We start from the raw sequence: 25,611 nt of genomic DNA, 5'->3' as shown, positions 1-25,611 counted from the left end.
GGCACTATTTGAGGGGACAGCCATTTGTAGTGGTGTCCGAAACCATAGTGGACATTATTGAGTGCACTTATTCAATCCCACATTGCACTGCAATAACCGATGTACAATCGATGTCCGCACAACGGCTGTCCGAATTCGCTCATTAGTTTTCATTCACTCCTTTAAGTGAACAGTATTAGTGGACTAACGTAGTTTAGTAGGTTGATTTAATTGGGATTGGAGCTGAACTCTGGAGGACAGTGGCCCATTAGGAGCAGGATTGGACACCCCCACCCTAGAATGATTATGTTGATTTTTGGATGGTGGAGGGACCTGTGCTACTTTACTGCATTAGAATCCACTGTAGAAGGAGCTGAAGCGCTTTGTACTGTAGCAGCACACAGGCCTTCCTAAAGGGGAGACCCATGGTACACTGTCCTTCTGTAGGGAGACAAGCCACAATGGTGCCCCCAACAACAGAGCGAATGGGGTCTTCGTACCATGTGTAATGGGGTCTCGGTACCATATTTTGCTGGTCAATGAGGAACAAAATTCAGGGATTAGCCTTCTCTGTCCAGAAGTGGCTGAAGCAGCTCCACTGGTGGAGATGTGTACAGGAGAGTCCATGCACCAGATCGCCCACTCCGGACAGGGCAGGAGTCCACCACACCTCATCTGACGTGAGGAAAGCACTCCCTCCAACCCTGAAATCAGGACATGTCCTCCTTCACAAGTGTTTTATTGCTGAGGAGGATGTGCTCTGGCCTCAGCCTCTGCTAGTCTTGACACACTGCTTGCTGGCAGATAACTGTTGCTCTCAAAATGGATGATTATTACTTTTGCCAAGTTAGTGGCATGAGAAACTGAGTCATAAAACACACCACTGAGAGCTTCCCTCCCAACAGTCGAAAAGTCCAGATGGGGACAAATGACTCTTGAGAAGGTCAGTGAAGGCCAGCCATGAGACACCAGAGCACATCAAGAGAAGGTCATCACTGGCTTCTCCTCTGCATCTCATTGTCCAGATGGACATGCAGATTTAAAATAGCTGAAATGACAGCAACTTTATCAGGTCGTGGCATGATGGTGTTCTCAAAGCAAGAGCTGAAAAATAGATGCAATTATACACTAGCCACATTACTTGCAATGGCAGGATGGGAACATTTATTGTCATAATGTGTTGTTTGGCTGTGAATAAAAGTGTCTTCAGCATTTCACACGACAGTATGATATCCCATAATACTGACTGAATGGACCCTAGTCCGAGCAGAACATATATCATTTGGTCATTTAATCACGGCAGATGAGACAGAAAAAAAAAAAACTGGTCAGAAAATAAACTATGAAAAACATTTGAACTAAAATGACCAAGGTCAGATCAAACAGCATCTCTTTTTGAGTGTTTAAGTGTGAAGACAGCAGGACAATTCAGTTCTTAACACAGAACAAAACCACATATCTGTATCAGATCAGAAGAGGCATCATAGCACTGACGTGATAACACAGGTGTGTGTGTGTGTGTGTGTGTGTGTATTATATGTGTCAAAGCGGCTTCAAATGTGGAGAGAATTACACTTCAGACCGTTTATACATTTATACATGAATAGAGATGCAGATCACAGGTCCGTTTGCAATATTTCTGGGAGCCTGTCATGACCAAAAAGGTCTACAGTGACCAGCAGCCAATCAGAACACACTACCGGTCAAAAGCTTTGAATAATTAAGGTTTTTAATATTGGTCTAAAAAGTCTCTTATTCTCACCAAAGCTGCATTTATTTGATAAACTTTCAAAAACAAGTAAAACATCTAAAATCTTAATTATTCTAGTCTTTTGACCAGTAGTGTATGTGATTTAAAGGTGACATATGAAAATCTGACTTTTTTCGTGTTTAAGTGCTATAATCGGGTCCCCGGTGCTTCTAGCAACCCAGAAAACATGAAAAGTGAAACCCAGTAACTTTGTTTTGGTGAGCCTTTCTCTGCAAGCATGTCAAAAAATAAGTCGGTCAGATCTCTAAGGCTGCACTCGCTGCTGGTTATGTCTGAGATTCTGGATGAGTGAGATTCGCCTGTTTTGTTATTGCCGGAGTATCTGAAGCTTGTGTAAAGGCTCCGCCCTCTTCTGAACGGAGACGGAGCAACAGCTCATTTGCATTTAAAGGGACACAGAAAAAAGGAATGTTTTTGCTCACACCCAAAAATGGGCAAATTTGACAAGCTGTAATAAATGATCTTGGTGGTATTTTGAGCTGAAATTTCACAGACACATTCTGGGGACACCATAGTTTTATATTACATCTTGTGAAAAGGGGCATAATATGTCACCTTTAATGAACAGCAGATTTCAGACCACAGAGACTTTACAGTGAAAGCACTGGCAGAAACATTGAAGTGATGCTGTTATCAGTTATAGCGTCAGAGACGCGTATTAAAAAGGCCATTTGTAGTGTGTGTGTGTGTGTGTGTGTGTGCCTCCTCTCACCTCATCTTAGCATGGACCGTGAGGGAGTCCAGCAGGTTCATGGGCAGAGGCGTGACGGAGCCGGACGCCATGCAGTTGGTGCCGGGCAGAGTGATGCGCATGCTGCCGTTCCCGTAGATGGTCTCCACCAGGACGCCCATGGGCAGCGTGAAGCACTCGGAGTTCGTGGAGTACGCGTTACACAGCAGAGCGATCTTATAGTCGTTCATCGGCAGACTCTTACTGCGCAGACTCTGCTGAAGAAACCTGAACACACAGAGAGATGAAGCAGGTGTGTGTAGTTGGACAGTCAGTCCGTGTGGAGCGTGTGTGTGTGTGTGTGTGTGTGTGAGTGAGTGAGTAAGTGAGTGAGTGAGTGTGTGAGTGAGTGTTTGTGAGTGAGTGAGTGAGTGAGTGAGTGAGTGTGTGTGTTCATGTTTTTCTATCCCGATGGGGACTTAAACCTGAATTTACACAGACTCATGGGGACTCGTGTCACTGTGGGCCTAAATTGAGGAAACAAGCTTATAAATCATACAGAATTAGTATTTTAGTTTTGTGTGATGGGTAGGTTTAGGGGTTGGGTTAGTGTGTGTGTGTGTGTGTGTGTGTGTGTGTGGGTGGTAGGTTTAGGGGTTGGGTTAGTGTGTGTGTGTGTGTGTGTGTGTGGGTGGTAGGTTTAGGGGTTGGGTTAGTGTGTGTGTGTATGGTAGGTTTAGGGGTTGGGTTAGTGTGTGTGTGTGTGTGGTAGGTTTAGGGGTTGGGTTAGTGTGTGTGTGTGTGGTAGGTTTAGGGGTTGGGTTAGTGTGTGTGTGTGTGTGTGTGTGTGTGGTAGGTTTAGGGGTTGGGTTAGTGTGTGTGTATGTGTGGTAGGTTTAGGGGTTGGGTTAGTGTGTTAGTGTGTGTGTGTGTGTGTGGTAGGTTTAGGGGTTGGGTTAGTGTGTGTGTGTGTGTGTGTGTGTGTGTGTATGGTAGGTTTAGGGGTTGGGTTAGTGTGTGTGTGTGTGTGTGTGTGAGTGGTAGGTTTAGGGGTTGGGTTAGTGTGTGTGTGTGTGTGGTAGGTTTAGGGGTTGGGTTAGTTAGTGTGTGTGTGTGGGGGGGGGGGGGTAGGTTTAGGGGTCTGGTTAGTGTGTGTGTGGTAGGTTTAGGTTTAGGGGTTGGGTTAGTGTGTGTGTGTGTGTGTGTGTGTGTGTGTGATGGGTAGGTTTAGGGGTTGGGTTAGTGTGTGTGTGTGGTAGGTTTAGGGGTTGGGTTAGTGTGTGTGTGTGTGTGTGTGATGGGTAGGTTTAGGGGACAGAATGTACAGTTTAATTTACAGTACAGTATAAAAACCATTACGTCTATGGAGAGTCCTCACAAAGATAGCGAATCAGACATGTGTGTGTGTGGATGTGTGTGTGTGTGTGGATGTATCTGAGATTGTGGATGTGTGGATGTGTGCATGTCTTACTCATGGTGCAGCTTGAGCGAGTGTGGGATGGGGATCTGGAGTTTGGAGTTGTCGTTCTGAGCTTTGCGGTTCAGGTGAATCCAAATGCAGGTCATAGCGAAGGCGTGAGTGGACTGGGGCTTGTTGATGTCCGGCACTGGAATACACTACACACACACACACACACACAACACACAACACACAACACACACACAACACACACACAACACACAGACACACGCAATTCAACATGCTGTTAAGAAGCATACAAGAGCCAGTGAATCATCTACACCATTTCTTTCTTCTCTTCATTCTGAACAGAGTTCTCGTGTGCATCATAATCTGGGTGTGGAGAAGAGAAGATTTAATCTTAAAGGTGCCATAGAATGTGAAATTGAATTTATCTTGGCATAGTTAAATAACAAGAGTTCAGTACATGGACATGACATACAGTGAGTCTCAAACACCATAGTTTTCTCTTTCTTATTTAAATCTCGTTTTTGAAAAACACCCCTGAAAAACGGGCGAATCTCCACATAACACCAACTGTGACGAAACCGATGGGATCATTAATATGTACGCCTCTAAAAATTTGCATATGCCAGCCCATGCTCAGTGCCAGGCGAAACTGCACAGCCGAATCATCAGAAGTTCTGCAGGTGAAGAAACAAGCAGGAGGAGGATCATAGGGAAAATGGCAGATCTATCTATAATCTATCTATCTATAATCGGATACCGCTACAGTTTAATTCGAAGTTGTTTAGTTGCTCTGCCCATTTCACCACGGACTGTTACAACAATATCAAGCAGCCAGGCTTCTCTCGGCGTCTCAAACGGACGAAGGGGGCAATTTCAACTAACGTTATATTCCCGCAAGCGGCAAGTAGGGATTTTAGTAACGATAATTTACATTGTCTTATCTAGATCCAGCGCGATATTGTTTTTTCCTCGAGAGACATCATGGCTTGCAAACGAGCGAACGAAGCATGGCAGTTGCTCAGTGTTTGGTTGTACAAATGAACACAAAAATATTTTTTTGCTCCTTCATCCGAGCCTCTGGAGAACCAGTGGGTTATGTGAATTTCTGATGTGTAATTGTTCAAATTCAGACAGATAATCTTTCTTTCAAAGTCGTTCAACACTGTTTATGCATCAGTATATCGCGTTGCAGTGATAAGATCTTCATTCACGCGATCAACAGGCTGTCATCTGCTCAGTGCTCATCACTGAAACCTTTTATGTGATGGGAATAGATCTAAATACTTAAAAAAAAACTTCTCATGATTCGTTAATCCCGATAGCTGTAATAGTAAAAACATATAAAAGCTGTAATAGTAAAAGTTTTCCAGATAGCTCTACATGTAATGCCAGATATTTCATATGCAAGCATGTCAGCCAATCACAGCAGTGGGCAACAACACTGAAGTCTCACAGCAGACACGCCCCTTCAAACTGAGCTGTTCAAATCAATGGATGAAATCAGGCTGGGAAATATGCCTTTTATTTCTAAATTATAACAAATTTTGATCTAAAAAACATACTAACATTATAAGGGCACCCCAGGAAACATTATAAAATAATAAAATAATCCATTCTATGGCACCTTTAAGTGTCAGTCTGTTTCCTCACACAATGCATCATGTGACTTCAGAAGATCTTAAATGTGGCTTCTCTCTTAATGTGCCAAACAAAGTAAAGATGTAACATAAATCCTCTTCATTATCAGTAGTGCAACAGAAAAAACATGATGCTTTTAACAATAATTCGGTAACACTTTACAATAAGTTTCATTAGTTCCCATAATTTAACTACATTAGTTAACATGAATTAATAATGAACTGCACATCTACAGTGTTAATTTTAACATCTATTCATAAATGAGTAAAATCAACAGATGTATTTGTTAACATTAGTTAATGCACTGTGAACTAACATGAACATACAATGAACACCTGTATTTTTATTAACTAACATTAACAAAGATTAACAAATACAGTAACAAATGTATTGCTTGTGGTTAGTTCATGTTAGTTAATACATTAACTAATGTTAACAAATGAACCTTATTGTAAAGTGTTACCAATAATTCTCCTCAAATCTGTGCATTTATGATTAGAATAGTTTCTCTGGACTGGTTGGTATTTGCTGAAGGATATCTTCCGTGAAAGTGCTTTATGTAGCAGTCTGGAAAGTTTAGGTAGGACATAGTTTTCATGAAATGAATGATAACAACTTGTTCACCCTGATTCCCTGAAATTGCATAAATCCGTCCAATAAGATCAAAGCTTCCATTTGCCAAATTCTTGCCGTTTTCATGTGTGAAATGCATCGTGAGCGTCCATCAGTGGCGCAGGAGCACGGTTTACAGGGATCTGTCAGAGCAACACTACGTCCAGACTCCTCAGCTTGATTGATGGAGAAATCTTTAATGCTTTCCTCTGGGCGAGCATCTAATTGCCTTGTGCTCGTTACATCCGTTAGTTAAACGACCGTCTGCTGGGCAGTGGCGGCACATCTGTCATCAGTCACAGATGCTGTGGGCTAATGGCTGGAAAACAGCAGCTTGTCTTTCATCAGCCGTCCTGCTGGGGTTCGACACGCGGACCAGCGTAAAGCTAACAACTCTGACGGCTAAAAGAGTTAACACTGCGTGCGAACATCACTAATCACACCAACTGCCTAAACGAGCCAATACTGGCAGCACTAATGACAGATGGCTGATACGGTTAGTCTGTCTGTTGACTATATGGTACCTTTAAAACATTCAGGTGGGAATACACTACACTGAATCTGCTGAAAGCGCAGTTTATTCGCATGCAGTGCTGGCGCTGCTTTAGTGCCTGACTCACCAAAGTAATTACACAGATCAGGCAACGGGACACTGTTTGCTAAACACTATTTGCACGGCGCAGTTCGGATCTCAACATGATGAAAGTGGCCTTTACTACGCCACACATCTGGATGAATGGCCGATTATAGCGCATCATCTGGTCAACATCGGCTGGTTTACTGCGCTCATGATCACTAGGAAATACACACAAACATCCCTTTATATAAATGCTCATTTATCAGCTGCTTTCAAGTGGCACTATTAGCGTGATGAGAGGCAAAAAGCACAGTTTTGTGAATAAAGCTCAAACAGTTATGAGCCTAATTTATACGGAAAAGAGGCGTGTTTGAGCAGAATGTAATGACAGATCATTTAAAGTCCCCCTATAATCAATCATTTTATCCCTTAAAACTCACCTTTGATTATCAAAATTACATATTTAAACTTTTTTTCCTTGAATGAAATGCCTTAAAATATATCGAATGTAACTCGACACCCTTGCCTCATTTAGCATACGTGGTTCTATGAATATGCAAATGAAAAGGGTCCTGAGCCGGGACTTGAACTCGGGTCGCTTGAACCGCAGCTACATATCGGAGCGCTGCTCACGAGGCCATCGGATCCCACATGAGCAACTCTAATATGAGAGAAATACAAACTAAACTCCTGATCGCACAAATTCCTATTGATATGACAAAATTACGCCGAGCACCGGTAAATTTGACTGCATTTGTTATCTCCTTTGTCACCTTTGCTTGACTTGACTTGCTTAGTTGGGGACACTTAATATTCAACATTATTATTGATCTCCTGCATTGACACCATTATATGAGAACTGAACTGAACTGGACGATGACATCACGGTTTTCTCCAGAGCGGCTATATATATAAAATGAACTAAATTAATAACTTTTTTACAACACAAATGAACCATCACTGAACTTACTTAAGCTGGACTGTGACGCTCTTTTCTTCTAGATCTGCTGTACAGCAGACACAAACTTATTTTCCTGTTATCACTGTAAAGCTGCTTTGAAACCATCTTTATGGTAAAAAGTGCTATATAAATAAAGCTGACTTGACTTGACTGGTTGACTGGCCACACCGTGTATCACTGTTCTGATCTGATTTGTGTGTCCCATGGCCCCTTTCGTTTACCAGAACATCTGCAATGGTATGCCTACGCCAAAAACAACAGCCAGACACTGCTACCACTGATGAGGCCGGGGCAGAAATACTGCAGTCTGCCATGTGAGGCTTTGTTTCAGGCTATGTGAAGTCCAATCAGTAGACGCGTTTCCATTACAGATTTGCGCAAAACTTTTGTGATTTTTTCTAAATGTCGACAAAAAACTATTACGAAATGACGCCGTTTCCATTAACTGATGTTATGCGACTAAAACGTCATTTTTCCTCTCGCGATCAGTAAAATCACTCCAAAAATCATGGCGACAGACGTTGGTGGGTTTCTGTACTATATCCCAGCCACTGCACTGGCCATTATTATTAATGGAAGGAGATGTGTGTGTGTTTTCAAGCATTAATGGTGAGGAACGACCCTTATTATACTGTGAGCGGCACATATGAGGAGTTTCTGGGTGTTTCTCCCTCAGATCTGCTGCGAGGTCTTGATTGTGGCATTTATTTGAGGAATCCATTATTCCTGTAATTCTTCTGTCTTATACGAGTTTAATAAAGAGCTCTGTCTCGTATTATGTCCAATCACACCGCGTCATCTACGTCAGGTGACTGTAAATGCGCAAACACTGTTTCCAGAGCGAAATATTTCTTTTTCGAATTGCCTGATAAACCTCCTCATGCGAGCGTAAAAACTTTTTTGCGATAAATGGGAGCTTTTGCGCAAATTACGTGTTTCCATTGGGCGTATTTTCAATTCGCAATTTCAATTTGCACAATTTGAAGGGTAATGGAAACGCGGCTAGTGTGTTCAGACTGACACAGATTTCCAGTTGTGTGAGCGATCCATGCACACGTTCCCACTGCATCCCAGAGACTGTGGCCCTGAACTGCGAGTCAAAGCGTCTGCTAAGTGTCTGCTAATGACCGACTGGATAATCGAGTACATGAAGCCTTGATCAGATGACCTTTACCAACAGCATGTTTAGAGTGTCACATTAAGAATGGATGAAGCAGAGCCTCGTTCACCTCTTTCTCGGGATACAGCAGGTCGAAGAGCTTCATGACGGGCAGGAAGTCGGCGAGCGCGTTCTTCTGGATGCTCCCGGAGATGAACTGCAGCAGGACCCACATCAGGTGATCCCGGCCCTTGATCAGGCCCCGGCCCGCCAGCTGCTCAGAGCAAACACACAGTCACTGAAGAACAGGCCAGAGAGGAGGACAAGTGTAACTCACATGCGAGAGATTGTGTGGCTCTGTCCCAAACACTGCGGCTCATGTGAACTTTTGGTCAGTCCCGCTTTGGCCTGATTTTGTTCGAAATGACGTCATACCAGTTTGCACTTCGATTTCGCTTGACGTATTTATAGGGGCTTTTACTTGTAATAATTGTATGGTGTGTGTCGTCAGAGATGTGTTCTGGCACGGGACATCCTCACCCCTCCATCCTCCCAGTTCTCTACCGTCTCTACTATTCTGTCACATTAAAAGCATTCGACAATGTATACACAGTCAAACCAAACTTTATTCAGACTCCTTCAACATTTCTCACATTATCACAGTTTATTCGCTATAGTTTAGAAAATGGTAATAAAATATGAGCAGAACTCAGAACTCTGTCCGTCCTTCTGTTAGACTGTCTCACACATGAATTATGTTGAATATCTGTCAGCTGTTAAATTTAACTACACAATTAGATAATACCAGTTTAGCTCAACCAATCACCAAGCAATGCTTCATTGTGTTCAGTCTGTGTGTAAAAATAAGTAATTAAAGAAAAATATGGTCAGGTCAAAGTGTCTGAATAATGTTTGGCCCCAAATTTTTATATATTTTACTGGTAATCACTGTATGAAGATTATTTGGGTATAATATCACAGTTTATTTTATTTTGCTCTCCTCACTTACATAAATGAACTATAGTGTCCTGCACACACTAGTAAAAGAACATCAAAAATTAAATCTTTTGTCTGAATAATGTTTGGTTTGACTGTAAGTATGAATTACACATCTACCTCAATACATTGTTCAAGCAATTGTTCAAGCAATTGTTCACCCAGATATGAAAATGTAATCAACCTCATGAAAATTTCAACAAGTCTGCATGACTTTCTTTCTCCAGTGGAACTGTAAGATGTTTATCGGATCTCTTTTCCACACAATGACAGCATTTCTCAAGCAGGAGCTCAAGCTCCACAACGGCCAAAAGCCTCAAGCAAATATTACACAAGTAGTTTATATGACTCATGTGCTATATGCTAAGTCTTCTTAAGCAGTGTTATTCTCATATCACAGATATACTAGTTGTTATATAGTAATGAAAGTGTTTTTTTATGGTTTCCCATCTGGTGAAGCTTTAAACTCTCATTTGCACTGGCTTTTGACTATAAAAAATTGCTCTTTTAGTTGCATCATCCCACAACTGATGATTTTAGCGTCAGTGAACATCACTGGATCTTCCGCACATCAGAGCCAGTCTGAATAAGCCGTCTATCACTTTCACTTAACATTGTGTCGACATTTTCTATTCAGAAATAAACTATCTGCGAAATTAGAGGTGACACTTTATAATAAAGTTCATTAGTTAAAGGGATGGTTCGAAGTAAAATCAACCCAGGGTCCTTTGCACCATGACCTCGAGCCAAACACCTTTTCCCTTGGTTGAACATTATTAAAGTTAGAGCTTATCTAGAGATATCAGCCGGATCGGTTAGTGCAGGCGCTAATGGATCCAAGGATCCTCGTTGGATCCTCGTTTTATGAGTACAGAACCTGTTTGTACTACTGTAGAAGTTTGGTCCATTCTGGGCATTATTAGTGGAGTAATGTACCAGATACAGCCTTGGATCCATTAGCGCCTGCACTAACCCATCCGGCTGATATCTCTAGATAAGCTCTAACTTTAATAATGTTCAACCAAGGGAGAAAAGGCTTCTGGGGGGTGTTTGGCTCGAGGTCATGGTGCAAAGGACCCTAGGTTGATTTTACTCCGAACCATCCCTTTAATCTAATGAACCTTGTTGTAAAGTGTCACCAAATCAGATGTCAGTAACACTTCCGCAGATACTCCGTATCACAGCAGTCTAAAGCGTCGCTGAACAGTGGACACACGGCTTGAAAACAGCTTGAATTTGGGTCTTCGTTGCTATCGTATGATTTGGAATATATCTCACATGAGTCGTGGACTACTGATATCATACGGCCGTGGCGTTCTCTGTTGTTTTGGAGCTTGGCCACTTTGAGCTGTCATTGTGAAGACAGTAAGTCATCGGGGTTTGGATGGCCGTGAGTAAGCGGCTCCTAATCTAAGTGGTGTTATTGAAGAGGAGGATGTGAAGGCAGGCTTTGGGCCATTGAAGCGCACCTTCTGATGTAGCGACAGCACCATGTGAGGGAAGCTGGCGAACTGGAAGAGCACGAAGAAGATGAGCTGGCTGGAGAGGTGCTGCCACAGGAGCTGGCTGGTGCCGCCGTCGTCGAACTGCTCCTCCGTCTCCGACCGCTCCATGGCGTACACCACCAGGTCCACCAGCTGGTCCTCCAGAACCGGGCATCTCTGCTTGTGCTGCGAGAGGGCAGAGCGGTGGACAGAGGCGCACTCTTACACAGACCACAACCACTGCACACACACACACCAGTGATTGGGCGGTGACATCACGTCACACACCGCCTCAACCACACACACTAGTGATGTCTGTCACACACGCCCCATTTCCTACTCTTCAGTTTACTTCACACTCACTGGATAGTGTAGTATAAGTTCTTTAGTGCACTAGTAGGCCTAAAACTATCATTTTCAGCATCTATCCGACTTCCTCCGCATCACTGTTAGACGGGTGAATAGGCATCGCTGACACGGGAATGAGATGCTGATGCCAAGGTTAGAGCCAGAAACTTTTGAAGAAAACGTTTTCATTAGCTTAAAAAAATAACAAAAGAACGAAAATGCGATCGAAATCATAAATTAGGATGAAAACGACAGTTAAAGGATTAGTTCACTTCAGAATTATAGTTTCCTGATAATTTACTCTCTCCCGCGTCATCCAAGATGTTCATGTCTTTCGTTCTTCAGTCGAAAAGAAATGAAGGTTTTTGAGGAAAACACTCCAGGATGTTTCTCCATATAGTGTCTTTAATGGGGTCCAACGGGTCGAAGGTCCAGATGTGAGTTTCAGTGCAGCTTCAAACTCTCGACACGATCCAGCCGAGGAATAAGAGTCTGATCTAGACAAACCAGCGGATGTTTTATAACAAAAATAAACATTTAAATACTTCTTAACCACAAATTACGTAACCACACATTATGTAATCACGTTGAAAGGTCAAGCGTGACGTAGGCGGAAGTACCGACTCAGTGTTTACAAAGCAAACGTGCAAAGACTGAGTCAAACGCCATTTACAAAAAATAAATAAAAATGAAAGGTAAAAAAAAATTTGATTTTTTTTTATTGATTTTGAAATTGGAGGAGAAAATGAGTTTTTCGGCCTGCGTGACCTTTCTGAACCAGAACACGCGTGACCTTTCAACCTGATTACGTAATGTGTGTCGTATTGCAGAGCTAGTGCAAGACCAGCATTTGTGGTTGAAAAGTATATAAATGTTTATTTTTGTTATAAAACATCCGCTGGTTTGTCTAGATCAGACTCTTATTCCTCGGCTGGATCGTGAAGAGACTTTGAAGCTGCACTGAAACTCACATCTGGACCTTCGACCCGTTGGACCCCATTGAAGACACTATATGGAGAAACACCCTGGAGTGTTTTCCTCAAAAACCTTCATTTCTTTTCCACTGAAGAAAGAAAGACATGAACATCTTGGATGACGTGGGGGAGAGTAAATGATCAGGAATTTTTTATTCTGAAGTGAACTAATCCTTTAAAGTTAAAATGACCTAAAATGGTCAGATGTTTTGATTTCTCAAGACTGACTTTAGTCATAAACCAACATGTACAACAACCACAGTTTGTTTCTGCACATGTTATTTAGGACACACATCATTAAGATGACACCAAAATAATAAACCAGCGTGCAGCGCCATCATACATGTGAAGGCAACATAAAGGAAACGATGTCCTTTAGATGGCTTTAAACAAATCTCTTAAATATACTATTATATTTAATACGCATATGGAACAAATTGTGGTGCCATGTTATGTTAAGGGATGAAAATTACTGAAATACTGCAAAGAAAACAATTTTTTTTTACAATTAAATTAATTTAAGTGACACATAATATTCATAAAATAAAAGCCCTGGTTTTAACATGAAATCCAGCAATTTATGGACGGGTGATTTCTGTAGTTTAGTTTGGATAAAAGAGGAGGAAGTGTCGAGCTCTGAAACCTACTGACTGCTCTCACGATTAAACTGATTTACTGGAGTAGATCGATGAGACGCTGATCTCTCATGATCTCGGCTGTGCGCAGGGCTGGAGGAGTCACTCTGTCTACACACAGTCACGCGACTGGAGGGCAAAACATCCATTACACTGCAGCACAGGACTGTCAATTCTCCATCTCAAAAGAACAAAGACAAAATTATGTGAACAAAATGCATTTTGTGCACTTGTGATCCACATACAGCACATGCTGCAGTATTTCAATCACTGAAAACAGCGTTCTACAGCGCTTAGTGTGGAAAACACTTGAAGTGATATTAGAAGTGATATCCGAAGATCAAATTCAGTGTACACCTCATTGATGATGCCGACTATATACAGGCGAGCAGATGTGTGTGTGATGTGTTTATATTCAGGGTTCATCTGCTCGCCTGTGCATAGTGTGCATCATTCATAAGGCGTGTACTGAATTGGATCTTTTAATAACATTGTCTTATTATATTAATAATTGAATGAAACAGAAATTACTGGTGGTCAGTTGTTTTGCTCTCCAGGAGGGAAAATCAGGGCGTGAGGTGAAAACTATGAATCTCGGGGGTTTGTAGCTTTTGCACTCCCTTTTTCAGTTTGTACGCCTTCTAATCTGTGCTTTGATTCCTAATATCTGACCAAATTAGTCTTGAGCAAATAAGCTAAACTAAATAAGCAGGTATTCCCCAACCCAGGGACAGTTACAGACATGATAAACATGAGCTGCTGTATTGACTGAACACACAGAGCATATTCAACACGGCCTCACGACAGTCACAGGAGATGGACAAACACAAATGGGACACGCTTCACAGCAAACACACACACACACACCACTGAAAGCATGGCGTGAAGATGCTCACAGAAGCCCTGATCGCGAGGGAAGCTGCAGTGCATCTGCAGGACAGTGACGCCCCCTGGTGCTGGCGGGACAGAAGTGCGGGACGATGCACTGCAGCTTCCCTGTAAGAGGCATGCAGGGACTGATCTATCAGCGGCGCTGGGTGTGTCTGCGCATCCGTCAACGCTTTACTGATGCTGTTTGTTTGCTATGTTTAAAGACCCCATGAAATGGAAGAGTTTTCTCCACTGTATATTGAAACAGGAAGGCAGGATCTATCACTTAGTCCCCCTGTAGTCAATAAATTGATCCCTTAAAACTCCTCTTTGATCACCAAAATTATTATAAAATGTCCTCATGCCTTAAAATAGCTGATGATCAAAAAAATGCAGATCATATCTGTTGCTTTCGGTGACGTGCCCTCCAATTAAATCTGCATATAGCGCGGGAATTTATATCCGTTTTGCGAAAACACATTTATGTGACCAGTTGAAATGGAATCGTTTTGATGAATCAGATAGCTATCCGATCTGAGAAAACGCATGTAGTGTCCAGGTGTAAACAGCAGCTCGCTGACGATCACACGTTGATCTGATTGGTTACAAGGTAGTTTGTGACGTCAGAAACACCAGCGATTTCAAAGCGTGTTTTTGGACAAAATATTTATTAAAAATCAAGTTTTTAATGTTGTTTATGTGTCTATGTGGTGTTTTTAATCTGCTTTAAGACAAAGCATGTGTAAATTCATAAGTCGACTCCATTGCTGAGTATTTCCTCCTTAAAACTGCAGTGAACCAAAGACAGTCTCAAAAACACGCTTTGAAATCGCTGGTGTTTCTGACGTCACAAACTACCTTGTAACCAATCAGATCAACGTGTGATCGTCAACCAGTGGATCTCTGAGCTGAGTGAGTGAGTGGAGGCGGGGCTCATTTGCATATTCATAGAACCGCGCATACTAAATGAGGCAAGGGTGTCGAGTTACATTCAAGATATTTTAAGGCATGGAGACATTTTTTCACAGGATCAAAGATGAGTTTTAAGGGATAAAATGACGGTGACGTTGAATAACAGTTCTCGATCAATGGATGATGTCATCAATATTTTACAACATATTTTGCCAATGTTTGTGAGTACATCACCGTATAGATGAGCTCAAAAGCAATAGACTAAAAGGCACAAAGCTCGACTTTGAGAGCATGATGAAGGTCAGCTGGTGCATGAATGCTAATTATCATCTGGAGGAGAGGTGTTTCCCTGAACCGTCTGTATTTAGCAGCACACAACACCCAGAGAGAGCCAATAAACAGCAGCAGGACACACACTGGGCAACGGCACACAAACACACACAGCATGCGCCGATCAGGGCTTGAAATTAACAGATTGTCTTCATTCTCAGGTACGCTTTATCGTCGTGATGTGTGTGCTCACCTACACCGAGACTCACTGGGTTTCCAGCATCAACTACTGTTAGTGCAGGGTGACTGTTCACCAAAAAACATCATCATCTGGTCATCATTTACTCTAGCCTGGTCTTACCAGACTCTCCTACACTTCATTTGTACAGAGAGTCTGGCCACTCTCCATTGACAAGCGTTAACTTCCTTGAAGGCGGGTGCTCTGTCGAAGTTTAAAACTATTGGATCTGCCCAGAGCCACTCTGAATCTGCCATAACCAATCGCTAACCTTTGGTGACGTAAACCTACAACTCAAACTAGCGCATGACCAACGTCATCGTTCTCAGCCACTCCCTCTGTTCGCTGATTGGACCGGCAAAAATTTGGCCGGAGAAAACCCAAGAATATACCGCAAACCCAGACGGAGTACTGAAGGAAAATAAAAATCGAGCGGAAGTACGCCGGAGGGCGGAGCCGGGCTACATTTAGCCTAATGCTTCATCTCCAAACAAGAGGAAGTCAAGGGTCACCAGATCTGTTCGGTTCCCAAAGTTCTTCTTTTATGCTCCACAGAAGACAGTCATAGAGGTCTGAATGGCATGAGGGCGAGTAAATGATGACAGAATGACCATTTTTGGGTGAACGATCCCTTTAACGTTTATAAATTAATCAATTGGTTTTGTCATTTCTTATGTAATGATGGGAGATTAAGGGTCAGTCTCAGGAAAAGGCACCGTGACTTCCTACTGATGTATTAACATCATCATCACACTATTATTAACAGACGCAAATCTTGTTAAGTGTGGAATGTACATTTTTGTTTTTAAATCTGAATAGGAGTCATTACAAGAGGCCATACACACAGAGAAGAGTGGAAACTGAAAGGCTTTTAAACCGAATATCTTCTTTTGAAAAATTAAGATATTATTTTCCTGTGGGAGATTATAGTGTATTTTTCTCTTCAAAAGAAGATTTTATCTTTCTGACATTATATTTAAGGTGGAAACATCATAAAATGATTCATCTCTGTTTTCATCAGTTTTTAATTAAATACACTCTTTCTCTCTACAGGCTCAAGGGTTTAAAATAAATGTGCCGTTTACTAGTTAAACTGTTATTAGAAATGTTTACACCGATCTTCAACCCCAAGACATTTTGAATGGGTTATTAATTATGCATGAGCTAGTTAACTATTTGTTAATTACAATGTGAGATTTATAACAAGGCACTTTCAGAAACTCCCATAACTCATAAATAATGAATGCTACTCTAATGGGCATGTGTTAGCGGTGATAGCAGCGCTCTTCCCACATGTAGTGGTTTAGGGCATGGGTGTAACGTGGCGGTTCGGTACGTACCTCGATTCTGAACTCACAGTTCAACGTGTCTTCAGTACAGCAGGGGAAACTACCCAAACCATGCCTTTTTTATTTATTAAACAGTGGTTCACTGAACAAACTAAGTCTGCCTTTAAATACAGAAGTGTCAACACACACTGCAGATTCTGCTACTGCTGTAATTAGGGAAGAGATTTGAAGGACTCGCACTGCAAAATATGTATTTTAGAATAAGGTTAGAAACATTTGGCTCTCATTCCAATCCACTTTTTATTTATTATTCATTGAAGTCTGTGAAGTTAAACTTAGACTCAATTGCTGTCAGGATAATACTTTATGCCAAATGGAAATGTGTGTGTGAATTTGTAACTAAATCAAAGTATATACTGTATACAGCGGGGGAAATAAGTATTGAACACGTCATCATTTTTCTCAGTAAATATATTTCCAAAGGTGCTATTGACATGACATTTTCACCAGATGTTGGTAACAACCCAAGTAAGCCATACATACAAAGAAACAAACAAAAATAAGTTCAGAAATGAAGTTATGTGTAATAATGTGAAATGACACAGGGAAAAAGTATTGAACACATGAAGAAAGGGAGGCGCAAAAAGGCATGGAAAGCCAAGACAACTGCTGAAAACTTACAGTAATTAAAAAGCAATCCAGCCCCTGTCAGTGGAAATTAATAACAGCTGGTTCAGTCCCAAATGATGGCCTACAAAAAGGTCTCATTGCCAAGGTGTCACACAAGACACATCTCATGATGGGTAAAAGCGAAGAGCTGTCTCAAGACCTTCGCAACCTAATTGTTGCAACACATAATGATGGCATTGGTTATAGGCGCCATTCTAAGCTTCTGAATGGTCCAGTGAGCACTTTTGGGGCCATAATACGGAAGTGGAAAGACAATAATTTCACCATAAATTTGCCTCGACCAGTGCTCCTCGCAAGATTTCTGACAGAGGAGTGAAAAGAATAATCAGAAGAGTTGTCCAAGAGCCAAGGATCACTTGTGGAGAGCTTCAAAAAGACCTGCAGATAGCAGGTACTGTTGTCTCAAAGAAAACAGTAAGTAATGCACTCCACCGCCATGGCCTGTATGCACGCTCACCACGCAAGACTCCATTACTGAAGAAAAAGCATGTTGAAGCTCATTTAAAGTTTGCTGCACAACATTTGGAAATGCCAGTGAAATACTGGGAGAATTTAGTGTGGTCACATGAGAGCAAAATTGAACTGTTTGGATGCCATAATACACACCATGTTTGGAGGAGAAATGGCAGTGCACATTACCCTAAAAACACCATACAACTTGGTGTTGGCTCTTGGACAACTCTTCTGATTATTCTTTTCACTCCTCTGTCAGAAATCTTGCGAGGAGCACTGGTCGAGGCAAATTTATGGTGAAATTATTGTCTTTCCACTTCCGTATTATGGCCCCAACAGTGCTCACTGGACCATTCAGAAGCTTAGAATGGCGCCTATAACCAATGCCATCATTATGTGTTGCAACAATTAGGTTGCGAAGGTCTTGAGACAGCTCTTCGCTTTTACCCATCATGAGATGTGTCTTGTGTGACACCTTGGCAATGAGACCTTTTTGTAGGCCATCATTTGGGACTGAACCAGCTGTTATTAATTTCCACTGACAGGGGCTGGATTGCTTTTTAATTACTGTAAGTTTTCAGCAGTTGTCTTGGCTTTCCATGCCTTTTTGCGCCTCCCTTTCTTCATGTGTTCAATACTTTTTCCCTGTGTCATTTCACATTATTACACATAACTTAATTTCTGAACTTATTTTTGTTTGTTTCTTTGTATGTATGGCTTACTTGGGTTGTTACCAACATCTGGTGAAAATTTCATGTCAATAGCACCTTTGGAAATATATTTACTGAGAAAAATGATGACGTGTTCAATACTTATTTCCCCCGCTGTACATGAGTAAATCAAAGTATATGGATATAGAGGATACTGTCCCATCATAGGGGGTTAAAACAACACTGTACCAATCATTTTCAGTACAAACATGTGTACCGTTACATCAACCACTGAAAAAAACAACATGCAGTACTGTACTTATTAACAAATAGTCTGAATATTAGGAGGAGAGCCTGGTAGTTTGCACCTGAGCTGAGAAAATATGATTTCTAGAAAGCTCAGCAATAACATTTTAAAATAATAATAACAAAAACACTGGAATATTTGAGCTTCAATGGCGCCGTTTCCTGTGAATGACCCACGTACTACAACAGCTTACAAGCTTTCTCTGATATTAAATGTCATCGGCAAGAAGCTGAAACAGTAAGAAGTGTGAAAGAAGAGTCAGAAGGAACAATCCAGTTGCATCACTGTTTGTTTGTTAAATAAAAGCTTCAATTTTGGGAAAGAGGGAAAGCAGTTTGGCTGAAAGCGCAGAAGACTGTTGTGGAAAAGCTGATGGATTTCTCGGTCAGCCTTTCAAATGCTCTAATAATTGCTCGTGGCAGTCAGTAATTTCAAGCCCTACGTTTATCCTCTCGTTTCACTGGAGGGTGTTCGTCTTCAATCGTAATTAGATGGACTCGTTTGGGGTTTGGCTATGAGGAAGCTTCCAGAGTCTGGTTAGTCACAATACAACAGTAAGATTGTGAACATACCTGAGCAATGTTCAAGGTCTAGAGCATTGGAGGAGGAGGAGGAAGAGGAAGAGGAGGAGGAGGAGGAGGAGGAGGAGGAGGAGGAGGAGGAGGAGGATGGGCGGGGCAAGACAGGACAGAACAAAAATAAAGGAAGAAAAAAAAGAAAACACAAATACAGTGACTAGGAGGCCAGCTTCAAGTAACCCTGTCAGTCAAGCCAAACCACACCCCCAGAGACAGGTACGAGAGGGACAGGGACTCCCTGCCAGACCTCAGGAGAGAGAGAGTGAGAGTGAGAGAGAGAGTGAGAGTGAGAGTGAGAGTGAGAGTGAGAGTGAGAGTGAGAGTGAGAGTGAGAGTGAGAGTGAGAGTGAGAGAGAGAGAGAGACAGAGAGCGCGCGAGCGAGAGAGAGAGAGAGAGAAAGAGAGAGAGAGCGAGAGAGAGAGCGAGAGAGAGAGAGAGAGAGAGAGAGAGAGTTTGGCAGGGAGTATTGTGTCGTTCAGGTCCTGTGAGAGGGAGTGTGGGACTACTCAAACTACAAGCAGCTGATCTCTCCACGCCTCTGCGTCAGCCTCTCATCACAGAGAAGGGGATGGACATGCGAGGCAGAGGAGGGAGAGAGAGCCCTGCGAGAGACAGAGAGAGAGAGAGAGAGAGAGAGAGAGAGGGAGCGAGCGGCACCTGCTTGTTGAGGCCCAGCATGTTGCAGACCATGTCTCTGGAGTAGGGCTGCTCCAGCACATACCTCAGCAGACCCGTCTGCGGCTCGAACAGGTCCTGCGGAGACACACACACACGTCAAGCAGCGCAATCACAGCACACACACACACACATATACAGGGTGTCCACAGGGGGATTAATTTAGGTTTAAAGGGTTAGTTCATCCAAAAATAAAACCTTAAAGGGTTTGTTCACCCAAAAATGAAATTTCTGTCATTAATTTCTCACCCTCATGTCGTTCCAAACCTGTGAGCCTTCGTTCATCTCCAGAACACACATGAAGATATTTCTGATGAAATCCTACGTCAATGCAACTTAGTGGTAGTAAAGACATCCTTAAAATAGTCCATGTGACTCCGGTGCTTTTAATTATGGAATTAATTATTGGAATTAATGACAGAAAATTAATTTTTGGATGAACAAACCCTTTAAGGTTTTATAAGACCTGCACAAATGACATTATTGGTAAACTTCACATTTTGGCTTAAACCTGTTTTTTATTTATTATAAATGCTTATGCTTTTATTCGTTTTAAATATGATACGCGTTACTGATACAATCTTTATTTAAAACGTCACGATACTTTCTAAAGGTGATTTCCTCTAATCTGATCACTACTGTAGACATCAGTGTTTATATCTGAACTATAAACTTTTATCCAGTGCTTCTGTGATAATCTGACAGAAATAATGAGACTGTGATGTTGTTCATATCTACACATGACGACTGCTCTCTCTGGATCAGATGTTCTCGTCTAAGCTTTAATAGACACAGAGCCGAATCGCTGTCATTAGGAATAAGATCATGTGAGGGTTTGAACCGAGATCGCCATCTTCTAATAATTAATCGTGCAGCTCTAGTTCACACTAAAAATAAAAAAAGTTATGTAGTTCTTGTATTATTTCAGATTGCAATATATATCGCAAAAACAGTTTTTTTTCCTGATACCAAGCAGCCCTAATCATGTAATCATGTGCACTGATCAGTCAGTCACAGTCAGTCCGGGATCTCTGTGCTGTGATTTGGATTCAACTGTCCGTTCTTACGTGAGATTCATGAACACAGTGTGTCGGTCTGTCATCACACATGCAGTGAGTTACTCATTAACCAGTGCTGAACTTACTTAAACTGGACAAATGAGTTTCTTCAAGAGCTGCTGTACATTACTCTGCTATCATCACTGTAGCGCTGCTTTGAGGCGATCTGCACTGTACGGATACGGTGAGTCAGAAGTACCTTATCATAGGGCAGCATTCCCCTCAGGGGGAAGCGCAGAGTGCTCGGGTCCAGCTTCCACGAGTTACAGATCGCCCCAGAGTTATTGACCACCGGCAGGAGACTGCAGCGCCCTGAAACACACACACACACACTAGTTAAACATGAGACAGACTGCCCCAGGGGCTTATGGGATATGAACGACACGACACTGTGAGATGAGGACGAGTGAATGCGTCTTACCACAGATGGAGTTAATGCGGGCGGTCGGTCTGAAACTGTCCACGAAGTCAGAGATCAGGCTTCCCAGCAGCTGGAAGAAGCACACACTGCTCTGAGAACAGGTCAACACCGCCACCGCTCTACAGCCAGGGCCAGACTCACTAACAGCTCCAGTGCAAACCCTCTTTAATGACCGTCAGGATTTACTAAATACACGCAAGTGAGAAACTAGTGATAAAAGTTTATTTTTGTGGCTAAACCTTATTTCAGTCCACAAATCAGCAACAGTCAACATGGATTTAGAGTCGTAACGCTTGACTGTAACCATGGTATTGTGGCAATGTTTTTACATTATTCATCTCAGGGTTCGTACAAACGTTTGAGAGTGAAATTCAAGCACTTTTCAAGGACTTTAAAGCTCTAAATTATGCAATTTAAATGTTCTTTTTAATGTAAAACTTTTAAAGATGAAGGAAAACCAACACTTTATGGCAAACAAACAAGAAAACAGCACTATAAGCAGAAGATGGCGGCCGGGGATCGCTTTATTTCCACTCCCTAATATATGGAAAAGTGGGAAGTCACAAATTCTCATGTAAAACAAAAACTTTTCTTCAACTTGTGCCTGAATGACACAGAAAGAAAGTAAAGAGTGCTCCTTTTATAATCACTGAAGCTGTGGGTCGGAACGCTACATAAGAGTAGAATACTTAAAGTTTCTGTATATAAATTGTGTTTTTGCACATTACTGTTGTTAAAAAAGTTACTTTTATCTACAGCTTAGCTCTTCACTGTTAGATTTCCAATAAACAAACATGTAATATGATTATTAATTGGACTTATTAATGCAAAACAACAGTACTTTTATGATTAAATGAACTCTGTGATAAATGTTCTCCCAGTGCTACTGCTCTGTTAGACTGGAGCCCTGTGTGAACTCTCCACTCTCGTCACGCTAGTATGCCCTGCTCAGTGAGTCTGGCCCGAGAGTGTGTGTGTGTGTTACCCAGTGTGAGAGCAAGCCCTCTGGATACAGCTTCCTGATCTCGGTCACAGCGAAGTACGCGGGCAGCAGACAGGCGTTGCGGTCCAGGATGTACTCCACCACCTTCACACAGGACAGTTAATCACAGCCGGAAACACTAGAGGATCGCGACGGGTGGATCCACACGTACCTCTCGAGCCGCTAGCAGCTGCTGAACCACAGCCGAGCTCACGAAGCTGGGGACGGTCTGGATCTTGTCCAACACGGCCTTCAGTAGATCCCTGACGCCCTGAAGCGCACACACACACACACACACACACACAGAGAGATTATAAGGTGGGGGAGAGCGCTGGGGGCCCGTGGAGAAGCTTAGAGGAAAACTATGTAAAAATGAATTCATGCTTTTGATTTAAAATACATCAAGCATTTGCTTAAAATGTGACTTGAATGTCAATCTATGGATTCTTAAACACAGGTTTGCTGTAGCGCAACACAAAATATCCCAGGGTTCAGTTTTCGGCAGAATAATGCAGATCTTCAGTTCTTCCACCTTGTAGTCGACTCCTCCGATGATCTTGCGGATGAGTTTGAAGGTCAAAGCCCAGAGCTGAGTCCTCTCCCACTCCAGACTGTCCGAGCCGATCAGAGCCTGACACACCATTCTGCGGGAACACCGACACACAGTCACATGACCCGAACTCTGGAGGTCTGTCACTCCACCCAAGCCCGATGGGAACTGTAAACTGTCCTAAGACTTCAGCTTTGGGTTGAGTTCTGGTTTGTAAGTAATGAAAAGGATTTACTACTACAAATGTGTAATGTGTGAACACACACACACACACACACACACACACAGAGCTTGTCATCCATGTGTACTAAAATTGGTGGATTTTTTTAAAAACATAATTCAGAATTATTATGGTGTTCATGCCACCTGAGAGTTAGGCAGTAAATAGATACTATGAAAATACATATTTCCATTTATACAGTTACAGTGCATAACGTACACATCTGTACAAAAGTCTTCCGATCTAGATGTATATTACTTTAAGAAAAAATAATTAAACTTACTATTTGATTCTTTACTATTATCTTGTGTTATATATGTATGTATGCAATGCATGTAACCAGAGCTCCTGGAAACCACAACACATTGTCTGTCTGTGTGTGTGTGTGTGTGTGTGTGTGTGTGTGTGTGTGTGTGTGTGTGTGTGTGTGTGTGTGTGGGTGTGTGTGTGAGACCTGGGAGGCAGGAGGCTGGTCTCCACCGCCATGGCCAGACAGTCGTAGAGGAAGGCGATGCGTTTGGGGCTGTGCTGGCCATGAATGAAGCGGACGATCCACTGCACACACTGATCATGTGACTCCTGCAGTGACAGCACACACACACACACACACACGTCACATTAAACACAATCTTTCTGCCGCATCTGTTCTAACTGGCCATCAAAATGACTTTATAGGAAAAAATTATACAATGGACACATTCCCACAGTTATTAACATCGTAAATCTTTGTTCATCTAAGTTTAAAGTCACCATGAAATCAAAATTGAAAATTCTTATTTTCTTATTGAATGTTGTCGTCGTGTTTATTCTAAATGATTTATCCGTGCACATCATTATTGTGTTTAATTCATGCGTCTCGTTATCTTGAATCAGAATAAGTTCCTCTTGCAGCATCTCTTCTCTGATGACGAGGGCGGAGCAACCTGTCAATCACACGAGATCCACCAATAGCAGACCAGAACCATCCAATCAATTCCCCACAGACACAATCAAGCCCCGCCCACATTTGTTCTTGTTCCTGAAGCGGTTCACTCGGATATATACGACACAATAGGGGAGGAAAGACTAGCGCAACTAGAGTTATTCTGATCCAAGATTACGAGAAACATGATTTTAAAACAAAGATGTGCACAGATAAATCATTCAGAACAAGCACTGCAACGTCCCGGGTCAGGACTAACAGCACAGAGCTGGAGCAGGAGTGTGGGCTGACCTGAGGCAGGCTGATCCAGTACTGTCTGAAGGCTCCTAAACAGCTCAGGAGTTTGTTCCTCTCATCCTCCGCACTGTCCATGAACATGCTGCACGCACGCACACACGCACACACACACACACACACACACACAGCTGACTCTCATCCCTTCACTGGCTACAGATCAGCGCTAGTTTCAGACTTTATTATTTACTCACCCAGCAAACGCCTCTTCTATCACCTCAGTTTTCTGGTATAAACAAAACATTTGAAGGTTTAAAGTTTTTTTATTATTATTTATTCGTCTTATAAGATAATTGTCTGCTCATACATTATAAAATGGAACAATCTTTTAATGAATGAAATGACCCACCACTACATCCTCAAAAATACTCTGCAGCTGACTTTCCATCGGGACCGCCATGATCTGAGGAGCTCGTCGCAGGACAGCGCTTCATAAACTTACATGTCCACGTTATTGTGTGTTTGTGTGTGAGTGTGTGTTTATTGAATTAGCGCCGAACTGACGCTCTGATGAACAACAGAAAACCAGCGCCAGTGTCCAGAAACACCGGAAGCTCGAGTGCGCTGAAAACATTCCGGTATGAACACACGATCACACAGCGATGGTTCCGTCGGGTTCTGTTGAGCCTTCTCGGTCGAAAAAAACAAATCGATAAGTCAATAAACAGTGCAAAAATTCGTACTGAAACGTTTATAAAGTCACGGGCGTTACAAAAAGTACAACACTCGTTGCATAATTGCCTCTGTACAGATTTTGCATCAAACCAGGAGATAAACGTACAACTTTCGTTTTTAAATTAAATGTTTTTTATTTGTAACTACGCACAGTTTAGGAATAAAATACCAAAGATTGTTTAGGCTAACAGAAATGTTTAATTAATTAATTTAATAGCTATAGAGACGGTTCAACCTTTTTAGCTAAAATCTATTTTCGTTATAGACTCGTCTTATTATAATAAGTGTACAGGGTAAAATTTATTTATTATTTTGAAGAACGCTTCTTTTACTTTATTAGTTAGAAAATATTTGTGTTGTAAGGACCAAATCTTTTTCCAATT

At 42.0% G+C, this 25,611-nt stretch overlaps 1 protein-coding gene across 2 annotated transcripts in view; it reads right to left on the bottom strand.

The window, feature by feature from the left end:
• Nucleotides 1-25,119, bottom strand: part of med23 (mediator complex subunit 23) — a 66,596-nt gene extending 41,477 nt beyond the window's left edge. Inside the window, exons 1-15 of one of the 2 annotated variants that reach the window (XM_084091603.1) lie at nt 24,903-25,091; nt 24,748-24,779; nt 24,551-24,638; nt 23,792-23,916; nt 23,100-23,211; nt 22,740-22,838; nt 22,571-22,672; nt 21,586-21,655; nt 21,364-21,476; nt 20,089-20,184; nt 19,425-19,442; nt 11,202-11,402; nt 8,867-9,010; nt 3,892-4,037; nt 2,463-2,708 (exon numbers count right to left, since the gene is read on the bottom strand). In XM_084091603.1, the coding sequence (XP_083947729.1) occupies nt 2,463-2,708; nt 3,892-4,037; nt 8,867-9,010; nt 11,202-11,402; nt 19,425-19,442; nt 20,089-20,184; nt 21,364-21,476; nt 21,586-21,655; nt 22,571-22,672; nt 22,740-22,838; nt 23,100-23,211; nt 23,792-23,916; nt 24,551-24,638; nt 24,748-24,779; nt 24,903-24,953 (1,643 nt within the window). In that variant the 5' untranslated portion in view covers nt 24,954-25,091. Of the gene's footprint in view, nt 1-2,462; nt 2,709-3,891; nt 4,038-8,866; nt 9,011-11,201; nt 11,403-19,424; nt 19,443-20,088; nt 20,185-21,363; nt 21,477-21,585; nt 21,656-22,570; nt 22,673-22,739; nt 22,839-23,099; nt 23,212-23,791; nt 23,917-24,550; nt 24,639-24,747; nt 24,780-24,902 lie in introns of both variants that reach the window. The other variant, XM_084091604.1, reaches the window with a different exon arrangement.
• Nucleotides 25,120-25,611: the final 492 nt, after the last annotated feature.

This window comes from Abramis brama (assembly GCF_963993115.1).
Source record: "Abramis brama genome assembly, chromosome: 18".
Classification (NCBI taxonomy): Eukaryota; Metazoa; Chordata; class Actinopteri; order Cypriniformes; family Leuciscidae; genus Abramis; species Abramis brama.
This window is presented reverse-complemented; position numbering and strand designations above follow the sequence as displayed.